Source organism: Centropristis striata, chromosome 1 (genome assembly GCF_030273125.1).
Source record: "Centropristis striata isolate RG_2023a ecotype Rhode Island chromosome 1, C.striata_1.0, whole genome shotgun sequence".
Classification (NCBI taxonomy): Eukaryota; Metazoa; Chordata; class Actinopteri; order Perciformes; family Serranidae; genus Centropristis; species Centropristis striata.
In genome coordinates this window covers 11,823,549-11,837,123 of record NC_081517.1, presented here as the reverse complement: position 1 = coordinate 11,837,123, position 13,575 = coordinate 11,823,549, and the positions used below count along the sequence as shown (strand labels likewise).

The 13,575-nt window shown below is 41.3% G+C and overlaps 1 protein-coding gene across 1 annotated transcript in view; it reads right to left on the bottom strand.

Annotated features, from left to right (window-relative positions):
• The window catches only part of LOC131969696 (nidogen-1-like), a 46,053-nt gene that overhangs the window by 15,907 nt on the left and 16,571 nt on the right, over window positions 1-13,575 (bottom strand). Inside the window, exons 4-12 of the mRNA XM_059330842.1 lie at window positions 12,496-13,106; window positions 12,257-12,397; window positions 11,583-11,834; window positions 10,594-10,794; window positions 10,237-10,470; window positions 8,217-8,354; window positions 6,409-6,537; window positions 4,895-5,038; window positions 2,541-2,669 (exon numbers count right to left, since the gene is read on the bottom strand). Coding sequence (XP_059186825.1) covers window positions 2,541-2,669; window positions 4,895-5,038; window positions 6,409-6,537; window positions 8,217-8,354; window positions 10,237-10,470; window positions 10,594-10,794; window positions 11,583-11,834; window positions 12,257-12,397; window positions 12,496-13,106 — 1,979 coding nt within the window. The remainder of the gene's footprint in view (window positions 1-2,540; window positions 2,670-4,894; window positions 5,039-6,408; window positions 6,538-8,216; window positions 8,355-10,236; window positions 10,471-10,593; window positions 10,795-11,582; window positions 11,835-12,256; window positions 12,398-12,495; window positions 13,107-13,575) is intronic.

Here is a 13,575-nt window from a genome sequence, read left to right as displayed (position 1 = left end):
GAGAGGAGAGGACAGGAGAGGCTGGAAACATGACAATACTTTAATATGTACAATATGTTGAGAAAACTGGTTTTGTTAATACATATTTTATTTGGTCAATACACCTTTTGAGGGAATCTTTTGTGTCTTTTTTTGGTATTTTATTGACTTTTTAGGTCATTTTACATATTTTTTGGGGGGTTGATTTTGTGTCACATCTTTTTTGTCATTTTGTGACTTTGGTAATTTTGTCTTTTTTAATTTTATTTTCCATTTTATTCCAAATTTAAAAAAAAAAATATATCAGAGAAATTCAACTTTTTTCTGATTTCTGTCTTTCTAACTGTGTTATTCTGCACAAAGACATATTTGAGTTGTTCTGATTGTGCTGATTCCACAGAGCTGCAGGACTTATAGATTTTAGATGTTGCAGTGAAGTACAAGGACACAGAGAGGAGAATGTGAACAGAGTAAAAAACGCCCTGAAACATCTAGTTGGGGGTTAAAGTATAAAAACACACATCAGAGAGGTAGTGTATGGTGACGGTCAGAACACACTGATGACTTTTATTTTTGTGTCTCCGCTCTGATTAATGAACTTTATCACCATGAACAGAAGCTCAGCTGTGCGTCATCAGCTGCCTGTTGAGTCTAACATGAAACCTGTTTACGCTGCGATCGCTTCACAAACATCCTTCATCGCTCCGCACCGCCACAACCTGCAGCTCCGTGTTTACACTCTGCACAGTCACACAGCTGCTGTTTGTCTCTGAAACTTCTGGAAGAACCAACTGCATCCTGAACGAGCTGCCGCGACACTAACACACCACAAATATTTTTATTATTAAAGTGCTGCGAGTCCCAAAAGACCTCTCCAGCTTTAAGAGGGATTTGGTTAAAATATTTCAGTTTCTGAAAATGTACTTTATTGGACACAATAAACCCAATTTATATTTAACCCGTAAGCATTATTTCTCGCCTATTACATAATATGACTATTTGTGCATCCTGGGGTCCCTAAAAGCTGAGACTCTTGTGGATTCAATGAGTCCAAATGGTCATTTCCAAACGGCTCCCTCTGACCTCAATATATCTTAATGAAATTACATGCCCACTTTATGCTGATCTCATGTAGATAAATGTGCATTTTTGACTATCCTAAAAATGTGCATGTGAATATTTGGGGTCCCTAATCAGTCTGTGAGCTGCATAAATCTGGAGGGACAACAAGACTAAACTCTGTGTGTGAACCCTGGCTGCTTCTCTCTGTTTCATATGATATTTTATTAAGTCTTTTGGCTGTTTTTAGTCGTGACATGCCCACTTTATGCACTTCATCAGAAGCTGTTTGGGGCAGAGCCCATGCAGTGTTTATCCTGCAGTAAATGTGTTGTTGTGTCCTCTTGTGTGTGAATCTTTGTGCATCCTGGGGTCCCTAAACAGTCTGTGAGCTGCATAAATCGGGTCTGACTGGAAAGCTGAGACTCTTGTGGATTCAATGAGCCCAATGTTCTTCATGTGTGATGATGTTAGTGAGTGAAATTTGAGCTTGGTGTATAAAATGAGCTGCTGTGACCTCTAGGATAATCACAGCCTCATGAAACTTCACAACCACAAACTAGAGACCTAGAGCATTCAGAGGATGGATGGCTGAGACACTAGATTCACTATAAGCAGCAACACAACACAAGTGCTGCCATACAATCGCACAAAATACACAAATCTACTAAATATCAAAAGTTTCTGAAACCAGATCACAGCATGGATTTTTCTCTGCTGTTCTAAAGGTCTTGCTGTCTGAATGTGGGATTCTGGAGGGAGTTTCTGACTGTTTTTATTGATTCTAGAGTTGAGTAAAAAAAGGAAAGATTTTGCACCAAATCTGTGTAACAAAGTGGTGGAGTGGAAGAGGTTCACACTACAGTTTGTCAGAAAAACAAACAATTTATCTTTTAGTTTTAAGTTAGTTTTAACAAAAGCTACAATTACGTAAGTATTTTAGCACGAATATATTAAAAACCTTTTTATTAACTTATTCATTATCTATTTTATTTAAAAAGCTTTCTTCAGTATATTAACAACAACGTTTTTTCTTAGCGTTTTACAAGTGCTCGCCATACAACTGCAGAAAAATGCAATTCTTGCAGAAATCCCCAGAATATGAAAAGTTTCTGAAACCAGATCACAGCATGGATTTTCCTCTGCAGCTCTAAAGGTCTTGGAGTCTGAATGTGGGATTCTGGAGGAGTTTATCAACACTTCTATCTACTCTACGCCAGTCACAAATGGTAGAATTTAACGTAAATTGCTGCAACAACTTTAAGACATTAAGTTGGAAATGGACTTCAGAAATCCAAACATTAACGTTCTGAACCCTTTAAAACCTTAATAGGTTTACTTAATTGATTAATTGATCAATTAAGTTATTTTCATCACAGATTAATGATCGCTTCTATCTACTGCTGTCTCCCCTTAAACATCCCCCGCCCACAGTTCTCTATTAAAGGAGTCAGAAATGTGGTTTAAGGGTTCGGCGCCCGTCCCGTCAGAGCGACACCTACCGGCGGGTGTGGCGCTGCACTGGAAGCCGTCACCATGGAAACCAGGACGGCACTGGCAGGTGAAGGAGCCTTGCGTGTTGGAGCAGACGGCGTCGCGGTGGCATCGCTCCTGCTGACACTCGTCCACGTCTGAATGGGCCGAGGGGAGAAACAAAAGAAAAACAAAAAGATGAACGTGATGATGTCACATACCAACCAGAACCGTTGAAAGAAATCCACTGAAAAATGCACTTTTAACAAGTTTCAATTACTTAAAACAGATCGGCAAAAATAAATAATTTATGGAAGAAAGAAACTTGAGTTTGAACTTTCCGACGGTCCTTGAACAGATTATCAGTCATTAAAGTTTCTGTTATAAAAAGTGACCAAAATGAAGCTTAAATTGTTGATATTTGCGTCAGAATCTCCTTATTCTGCATGTGTCATTTAAAACGTGTTTATTACCACCGTATTCATATTTTATTTGAATATATTATATTTTAGTCCAAAATTATATCTTGTACACCATTTAATTATTATTATTTTTACTTAATTTTTTTACTGTTTTTCTATTACAGACAAGACAAGATATTAAGTATAAAATACTTAATATCTTTATTGCTTAGCACACAACCACCTATCAAAATAAGTAATAAAAAAATAAATTAATAAATTAAATAAAACATGGAAAGATATTTGATTGGTCTGTCCCCATTAAATCAACTATTTTATGTTTTATTTTTATGTTTTGACTTATGTGTTTTTCTTTGCAGTGTTGCTGTTGGAGCCTGAAGGACAAATGTCGACTTTTAGTTCAAACTGTGAAAAGAGATACACAGACTCCGAGCCCAGTGTCAGAAGACAGTTTCGGACAGTTTGTTCTCCCCACACATGAACATTCTTCAGAATGTATATACACGAGATGAGCTGCACAGCTGTCAGGCACAATCCAGCATTTCCTGTCCAGGTGGAAACATTTCCTGCTGGAGAGGCCCACAGCGCCGTCCTGCAGCATGTTACACTGCAGAGACACCGAGTCTCACGTGGAAGACTTCTGTTTGATACGACACAAAGTCCACCGCTGAGAGCTTTTTCATTTCCTGCCACAAATCCTGACAGAGTCCAGTCAGACGCTGAGAGGGCTCTGATGCTTTTATTTGGTAGAAAGCAGAAAATGTTGTTTCAACTGATGGAGTTCCTGTTGTGTTTTAGCCACATGCCAAACAAAGACTGCAGAATCTACAAGCATTATTTTCACCTGGGGTCGCTAAACATTCTGTGAGCTGCATAAATCGGGTATGACTGGTGAGCCCAAATTTGGGCTATTTAGTGAGGACATGGTGATTTTAAAAGCTGGCCTCTGACCTCTGACATCAAGATATCTGAATAAAAATGGGCTCTCTGTGTACCAACGAGTCTCTTCTTTTCACACATGCCCACATTACGTGACAGCATGCAGTTTAAGGCAAAAAAAACATTTTTTTTTCTCATGCACATAGCTATTTCTGCATATTCCCAAATATGGACTCTAGATTATCTGAGTTTAATAAATTGGGTATGCCCACTTTATGCTGATAACATGCAGTTTAAGGTAAAGTTTGCAGTTTTTCCTCATGCATAGAGCTATTTATGCAGACTGGGGTCCCTAAACAGTCTGAGTTGCATACATTTGGTTTGCCCACTTTATTATGAGAACATGCAGTTTTGAGCAAGAATGCTAGAGTTTTTGCATACAATTTGTCAACCAAATGTGCAAAAAAAATGTGCAAACAGAAGCGGAGAACAGAGACGCAGTTTGTTTGGCAGCAGAGTTTGTGAGCAGTTCATCCTTTGCAGGTACTTAAATTACATGGTTTGTTTTTGTTTTATCTGCACATTTAGTGGCTACAAAAGCCTCACAGTCCTTTAGTGAATCCTTTTAAATGAGTTATTAATGAAGAAAAAGGAGAGAAACATCAATATAACTGTCTTTTTAGGTATTATTTCCTGAGTTTACTCTGTCTGTCCGGGAGAAAAGATCTTTTCTCTCTCTCATTATTTTAAACTTCGTTCAGTGCTATGTTCTGAAAAACTTGTGCACAAACGTGTGTTTTTCTCCCTGCATGACCCCTGCAGAGCTCCAGCTCTTTATGAGTCTTTAGCTAACATGCTTTCTCACTCCTGCAGACAAAGTTTCAAAGAATCCTTCAAGTGAAACAAATGAAATGTTTCATTTGTTCTGCTGCTTCGACCTTCAGCTCGGAACGCGCCGGGGATTTTTGTGCATCTGAGTTGATATGATACAAGTCATAACAGTGAAGATTAGCTGCTGGAGGGAGGTCTGCCGCTACACTCTGATACACTCTGATACACTCCGATAAACTCTGTGAACTCACCCTGACACACCCGGCCATCCCCGCTGAAGCCTGGCAGGCAGGAGCAGATGAAGGCCGAGCCTCCGGTGTAGCTGCAGATCGCTCGTTCAGGAGCGTCGCAGTCGTGGCTTCCTCTCTGACAGTGATCCAGCGGGCGGTTCTCCTCTACAGGACACGCACACACACACACACACACACACACACACACGCCATGTTAGCAAAGTTATGTCCCTTTACAGGCTTTAAATGCTCTGTATTATTATACTTATACTTATCATCATGGTCATTCTAGGATTGAGCTTTGAGACACTTCTGCACTGGTTTCACTTTTCATTTTCATTTTCACAATCGGATTTTATCAGAATGAGTCAAAACCAGATTTACAGAAAAACTTTATCAGAGAAAAGCAGCAAACCACATTTCACATAACCAGAGGTCATAAATCAAGTGAGAAGTTGGCTCATGTTTCAATGGACTTCAGTGCAAACGAGTAGAGTCGTCTCCTGCTGGATATTAGATAGAATGCAGGTTTAAGACACCTCTGCAATGGTTTTTTATGGGCTAGATTTTATGGGGTGTTTTTTTTTTCAAAATTGTTAAAATCTTTGATCCAGCAAAAGTTTTTTTTAATAGTATATACAGGCAGAATGAGTCAAACACAGACCAAAATTCCAAAAAATCTTCATCAGAGAAAAGCAGGAAACCCCATTTCTGTGGCTGAAAACTAAATTTTCTGTAATTTTTGCATAAAATTGAGTTATTACTGAATATATTTCTGTCAACCGAATAACCGGAGGTCATAAATTCAGTGAGAAGTCTTCAAATTGTTGATTCAGCAAAAGCTTTTTTAAGTGGTATATATAGGCTGAATGAGACCAAAACAGACCATAAGATTTGAAACAGAGGAAAGCAAGAAACCACATTTCCATAACTGAAAACAAAATGTTCTGTCATTTTTGCATAAAATGTTCTTATTACTGATTATATTTCTGTCAACGGAATAACTGGAGGTCATGAATATAGTGAGAAATTTTCTCATATTTCAATGGACTTCAATGCAAACCGGTGCAGTCGCCCCCTGCTGGATATCAGACAGAATGCAGCTTTAAGACACCTTCACATTGGTTTCAAACATTTTCTTGTGTTTAAAATGTTGATCCAACAACACATAGTAAAAAAAAAACAATGATCAGGTCATATAGGAACATTTTTCTATACAGGCAGAATGAGAAGGAGTGAAAGGGTTAAAGAGACCCAGGCCTCTCATGATAAATCACATCTTCTCTGTTTTATAAGTTTTGTCTGGAGCGAGTCCCATTTACAGTCGTACAAAAGAAAGCTTTATGTTTATGTCTGTTGGCGGCTATAAGAACATCTGTAGGAGCAACGAGGGACACACACACAAACACACACACACACAGGAACCACACACTCCACCCACCCACACAGCTGTACACACACACACACACACACACACACACACACACAAACACACACACACACACACAGACACACACACACACTGTGAGACCTACCGATGCAGGTCCTCCCGTCGCTGGCGAACACAAAGCCACTCAGACACTCGCAGCGGAACGTCCCGGGGTGATTACTGCAGACGGCGTTGGAGCCGCAGACCGGAGGAGTCTCCCTGCACTCGTCCACGTCTGACCAATGGCATAGAGGTCAATGATGAGCAGAAGTAATAACACGTTTAATAGAGAAGGTAAAAAGCGCTCATGACTAAAGACACTAAGTTTGTTTTATTATCAAAAAAAAAATACAAAAAAATATATATATCTATATATCTACATATATATATATATATATATATATATATATATATATAATAAACACAATATATTATATTAAAATTATATATATTATTTATATAGCACACACTACCAAATAAAGTTAAAAAATATATATTCATGGATTAAAGTAAACAAAAATCTTGTGACTGAAATTTTACTTGCGCTACAGTCAAGTCACATGCAGTGTGTGGAACATGTTCCAGGTTAGGTTACTTGACACCTGCTTAAGAAATACTAATGCATAAGAATTCAGCACCAAATGCAGCCATCACATTTAAATGCTCAACCAATACTGTTTTACAGGAGGAGGATTTTAAACAGCTGTTCTATTGCATCTATTGCGTTTTTGTCTTTTCAATTATTATTTTTTTTGCAAAGCTTGTCTTTACTCTCTAAAACAATCAAGCATCTCCATAACTTTTCATTACATGTTTTTTTCTTTATTATTTCAAGTAAACCTTTTATATATAAGAAAATAGAAATAAAAAAATACATCAAACAACAAACAGCCCCAGGATTAAATAACAATGGGTGCAAATCTCTATAGTGTTTTGTCTTATTAAAAAATGAACAACAAACAGAACAAGCAGCAAACAAACAACACCACAATTAAATTGCTAATAGGCTAACAGTTAGCTCTGTAGCAGTACAGTGTGTATGTGCTGCTGTAGGAGGTGTTCACTTAGCGATCTCTATTTGTTTACAACAAGCACCGGACACTCTGTGCACAGTTAGTGATGCTGGTTAATTCACGATCACTATGTTTATGATCAGTGGAGACGCTGTGCATAATTAGCCATGTGATCATGGATCACCGTCGAAACTGTCGCTAAGCGATTAAGCTACGACCGAAAACCATACGTCACCTTCGGAGTCTCGTAAATCCCTCTGGGTCCCATTTTGTAATTGAGACACTCTGAGTGACATTTAAGAGGGCGTGGCCTGAGACTTTCCCAGCTGCCACTCTTTACCCTACAGGAAACATGGCTATTGATCTCACAAGTGGTCTCTGTGAACTCCAAATGATGGAAATCCATCATAGCGACGAGGAACTTTAATCCATGTATATATATATATATATATATATATATATATATATATATATATAATTTTAAAAAGTTTTAAATGGATTTTATTTTTTATTTAAGTATTTCTGTACTTATTTATTCCTTTATTTATTTATATAGCACACACTCTGTGTGTCTAATGTCATCTATGATTTCAAAATCTCTGTAAGCAGATTCTGTAGGGGGCTATGAAGGACAAAAAATGTTATTTGCACATTTATTTTTACTTTTTATCATTTTCACTGTGAAGCAGTACTAGCCGTCGCCTGAAGATGGCGCAGGTTGTCGCTTTATGCTTTCCTTTTGACTTCTATCCTCGCTGCAAATCGTGCCTCTACTTTTTTATTGATTCATATTTTATTCTTTGTAGTGTGAGTTTGTTCACAAAGTAATAAGTCATCAAATGACATCAGTGAACATCCCTCTACAGGGTGAGCATGCAGAGGTGGTGTGGTGTCATGTTACCATGGCAGTAGCGTCCGTCTCCAGTGAAACCGGTGGCACACTCGCAGGTGAACTGCAGGCCGTCGCCCGGGCGACACACGGCGTTGATGTCACAGCCGTGTCTGCCGGTGAAACAAGGGTTCTGCTCTGGATGACCACCTGAGAAATAAATAAGAATAGAAATGATGTGACGTGTTTACAGAGTGAAGGCTGGTGTGTGTTCAGGCTGTGGGGTTTTCACACCTTCAACTGCTTCAGACTCCATGAGGCCAGTTTGTGTTTGATGATGGGAGTAAACCAGAGATAAGCTCAAATATATTTAGTATAAAATATAGAACTAGATGTCCTCTTCATTTACCTTTTAGATCAACTCTTCACTGAAAGTAACTTAGCTTTAATGTTATTTAGTGATCTAAATGTTCATCCAGTAAGTCAAAGTGAAACAATAATGATCAGCTCATAAAGGTCAGGCTGTGCTGGAAAAATGATGCCAACATGGCAAGGTGAACATTTTTTAAGTTTATATAGAGGCAGGATGAGAAGGAGTCATAAACTGAGACAAATAACCCAGAACTAAAAAGAGTTAAATGTCTTGTTTTGTCAGTCAAAACTCCAAAAATATTCAGTTTCATATGATATAAAACAGAGAAAAGCAAAATGTCCACCCTTCAGAAGTCATTTTGCATGAAAAATGACTTCAACGATGAATCTGTCTCATATTTGAATGCACTTAAATGCAAACTGGTGCAGTCGCCCCCTGCTTGATATGAGACAGAATGCAGGTTTAAGACTCCCGTCAGCCCCGGGGGTTTGCCTCCTGATGCAGATACTAAATGTGCACATTTCACACACAGTTTAATGAGTCAGAACGAGGCTTTGTTCAGAACATTCTGAGTGTGCAGCAGCATCAGAGAATGTTTAACATTCTTGCTTAATAAATGACTTTAATGGTTCATAGATTATGTGAAGCAGAGGGCGCTGAGCTCTGTCCTCTGGTTCCCGTCAGACCTTCACCTCCTCACAGGAAACACCACGCAGATGTTCCACTATCTGCCAACAAACCCCAGCTGAGTGCTGTTTGCTTGTGTAACCCGGAGCCCCCCGAAACCTCCCGTCAGCAGCCCCCACCTGCACTTTTACCTTTAACCCTCCCCTCTCTGCAGCGCCGCCCTCCCCCCTCTCTGCAGCCCGGAGCTGGGTATCTGGTTGACCTTCACCCCCTGCCAACGATCTCACAGCCGCTCCGATTGCAGCTGAGGAAATACAGCCGGGCTCACGTTACTGTTTGTCTTCCTCTGATGTTCCCCTGCAACTAAACGGTTGGAGGCGTGTTTCGCTGCATTCCTCCGGGTAATAACACACATCTTTGTACTCTGAATGTCCCGGACAGACGGCCGGGAAGACAGGATTCGTACTCGTCTAAGAACTTCTTCTGTCATCTAGAAAAACTCACAAAAAACAAGTGCAGTTGTATCACGTGCACATTTTTTCTGTTTTTTGCAGACGAAGACATGTCTCCAAGCAAGAAGCAAGTGTGTTTTTGTTCAAATGATGCATCCAATTTACAATAAACAAGGTCCTCCAGCAATGAGGAAAAGCTCTAAAAATGTTCCCAGGACTAAAAGATCCCACCGTGCTGCAGGTTTTAGGTGTCTTTATTGGTATTTTTGCAGCTGGTGGGTTTAAAAAGTATGGTTTCGTGAAGAGATGGTTTAAAATCTAGATCTAGTTTATCGTTGAAAGAAACTATAAAAACAGGCATTATCGTCAGAATATCTGACAGGCCTTGAACGGATGATCGGTTATTTCATGTTTCTGTTAGAAAAGTTGACCAAAACTAAGCTTAAAATACTGATTGGAAACATGAGAATACTTCATGTTTGAGTTGTTCCCACTTGAAGCCATGATCGTGCTGATTCCACAGAGTTCCAGGACTTACAGATTTATATAGATTTTATATATTACAGTGAAAAACAAGGAAACACAGAAAAACGATCCGAACGTGTTAAAACATCTCAAGGTGACTTCAGTCAGAACTCACTGTGGACGGAGCCGATCTTGTTGCTCATGGCGTAGCGGGTCAGATTGTTGTTGGCGTCAAACATCACAAAGATCTGGTCCACGCTGAGCTGCTGGGTGGATAGCGCCGCCCCCACAGCCTCGTCGTGCTGGCAGCTCTGGAAGGTGACGGTCTGACGCCACTGGTAGCTCCTGGTCTGCACGTCACCGTCAGAGGAGGTGATGGTGTAGTCGCGGTTGGAGGAGGAAGTGATCACTGAGAGGAGAAGAAGTAGAAAGAGTTACTGAGATTTCCTTTTTCCAGTCATCAACGCATCAATGATTTAAATGTTCTATAAACACAAAATCCACTATTGTTTTGGTTGTTAATGATCCTCACAGTTTCTGTCATAGTGGTAGATCTCCTTGTACGGGTTGATTTGGATGGAGGATCCCAGCGGGACGGCGGGCAGACGTCCATCCAGCTCGGTGCTCACCACCAGGTGGTCATGTTCGTCGATTCCTTTAAACTGTTGCCTGATGCTCAGACGCTCGTTACCGGGATGGAAGATCACCTCTGCCTGCCGGGAAAACACGCCGCCTGCACGGAGAAAACATGCGTGTCTGAACTGAACACAGCATTCATGGTCTGCAAAACTCTGAGGCCAACACATCTCTACAAACATTATCCAAATCATTGTTGAGCCAATCAGCGATGCAGCAGACGCAACTTTTCACAACAACAAACAAAAATTAGAGCTGCAAGCAGCATTGCACGGGTGAATCAGGGTGTCTGCGGGATTCGGCCGGGACGCATTGAATAATGTATGCTAAAGTTATTGCAACTTCCTGTTTCATGGTGAAAACGCCGCCATGCCACGCCCACATACTTTATAGAAAACAAAAACTGTTAACAATTTTTATTCAAACAGGTCTTTGATTGGGCTGAACAAGTTTGAAGTCGATCTGGTTAAATCTGGAGGAGAACTATGTTACAGTACGGATCCTGGAAATGGCCAAAAACGGCCAAAAAACGATGTTCGAGTCGAGATAGACAACTTCCTGTTGGGTTTAGTGAATGGGTCCAAGAGGCTTTTTCGTGTGTCTCCTCATGTTACATCTGCCTACCAAAGTTTGTGTCTTTACGTGAAAATTTCCTATATTGTGCAGCTCTAGGGGGCGCCACTGAGGCAGTTTTCAACACCCATTCGCTTGTCCAATACAATACATTAATTTCACCAGATCTTGACGCATGTGAAAAGTGTCACAACTTTTTAAGTATGGTAAGTATTGGCACGAAATAATAATAATAACGTCTACAATTCCAATAGGGTCCTGGCCGATCCTTGCGGTCGTCGTTACTCAGACCCTAACAACACGTCCGCTCACCGATGAGGCTGAAGCCGTTCTGGTAGCCGGGCTGCTCCAGGGCGAAGGCCCAGCCGATGACTCCGCCCAGGGAGGACAGAGGCTGGAGAGAGGGGCCCAGGCTGTCAGGGATGTTGCTGATGGCCACGTAGGCTCGTCCGTCGTTGGCGACCACATACGAGTGCAAGTCGTTGTTGTTGAGCTCGACGGGGGAAGGCGAGCTCCCAACGAACACTCGACCATTCACCTTTCCATTCATTCTCTGAGGTTTTCCTGGAAACACAAGAAGGATCTAATGAGTGGAGCTCATTTGTTCAGGACAAACACCTGTCAGCCTACAAGAATAATGCAGTTAAACAAATAAAGTAAAATAAATTCATGATAATCCCGCCCCCAGCCCCTGACGTAAGAGCTTCGTGGCTGGAGTCCAGAAGAGAGTTGGTGCCGCTCTGGAAGCAGCCTTCCTGCAGAGAGTCGGTTCTAAAAGAACTGGTTCCAGATCAGGCCCCGGCTCTGAATGACCACCATTGTCAACTCAATCAACCATCGGCCCAATTATTATTCAGAGGGATGCTGTAGTAATCATTTTGAAATGTGTCCACACAAAAAGGTTCGTCTTGACATCTCTCTTGTTATAAAGTCCAAGAAAACGTTGCCACATTGACAGAATGAGTAAAATTGAAAACGATTCTTACCTTCTGCGACACAGTCCTTCCCGTTCCCATAGAAACCAGGCCTGCAGTGGCAGCAGTATCCGTTGCTGTAATCGCGGCAGTCAGCGAATGCCGAGCATTTGTGTCGGTTATGGGCGCACGTCTCCGAATTGTACGCAAATACTGAAAAAAACAACCAAAGAGAGAAATTATCAGGTTCAACAAGTTCAGAAAAACAACTCCTTCCTGAATCTTCAAAAAAATTTTGGGGCTTATTTTACCATTCACATCAAGGGCTTCGTCTACAACAACGATCTGGGGCTGCTGGGGCCGGGAGTAGGGAGGCACCGGTTGGACTGGTTCAGGGTTGGTGTACCGAGGTTGGACTGGATCAGGGTCAGGGTACCTCGGCTCGACCGGAGGGTATCTGGGATCAGGTTCAGAGATTGTGTAGCCTGGCTGTCTTGTCTCGGTTCGGTCCGGATATCTTGTCTCGGTGCGGTCTGGGTATCCTGTCTCGGTTCGGTCCGGGTATCTTGTCTCGGTTCGGTCCGGGTATCCTGTCTCGGTTTGGTCCGGGTATCTCGGTTGAGCCCTCTCCGGCTCGGTGTATGTTGTCGTAACTGTCTCAGAGTCGGTGTATTCTGGGTAATCGGGGTCTTCAGTCTCTGGTTCACCATACTGAGGTGTGGTGGTCTCAGCCCATGGGTAACTGGTTGGGTACTCAGTGGGGGTCTCAGTTGGGGGTCTCTGTTGCCTTGACAACAAGGTGACGGGCGGTTCAGTGCCCTCCTCCGGCAGGCTTGAGATCATCCCGGGTGTAATGGCGACAAAGAATGGCGAGGAGCCGATTTCGTACACCCAAACTCCGTTCTGTCCTGAGTTTGACTTTCTGGTTGGATAAAGGGAAGAAGAAAAATTTGTCAATGTCAAAACAACCGAAATGTCTCATTTTTTTACTTCCTCGAGGAGGCAGTTTGCATAGTCTGCATGAAAATAATGTTCATGGAAGACCATTTTGAGGCCTCGAATTTGGCATTTTGGCTCGAGACATTTTCAGTTTTTTTGCAACCAGTGATCATGCAGAATGCGATCACTCTTACCTATATGTGACTGGATTAATATGAGGATTTCTCATTTTACAACGTGCAAAACTACAGATGAATTATACTTCATGCAATGAACCAAATGCCGGTCACGGCTGAATGAAGTGACTCTCTCCTCCTCCAGGTGTTTTGGGACTAAGGACTAAGGACCACCTGCGTTACCTTTGTGCTTATTTAAGATCACATGTAGCTGCAAATAATAATAGTAACGGTACATTTTCATCCTGACGACCAAAGTAAGGTGAAACTAGACAA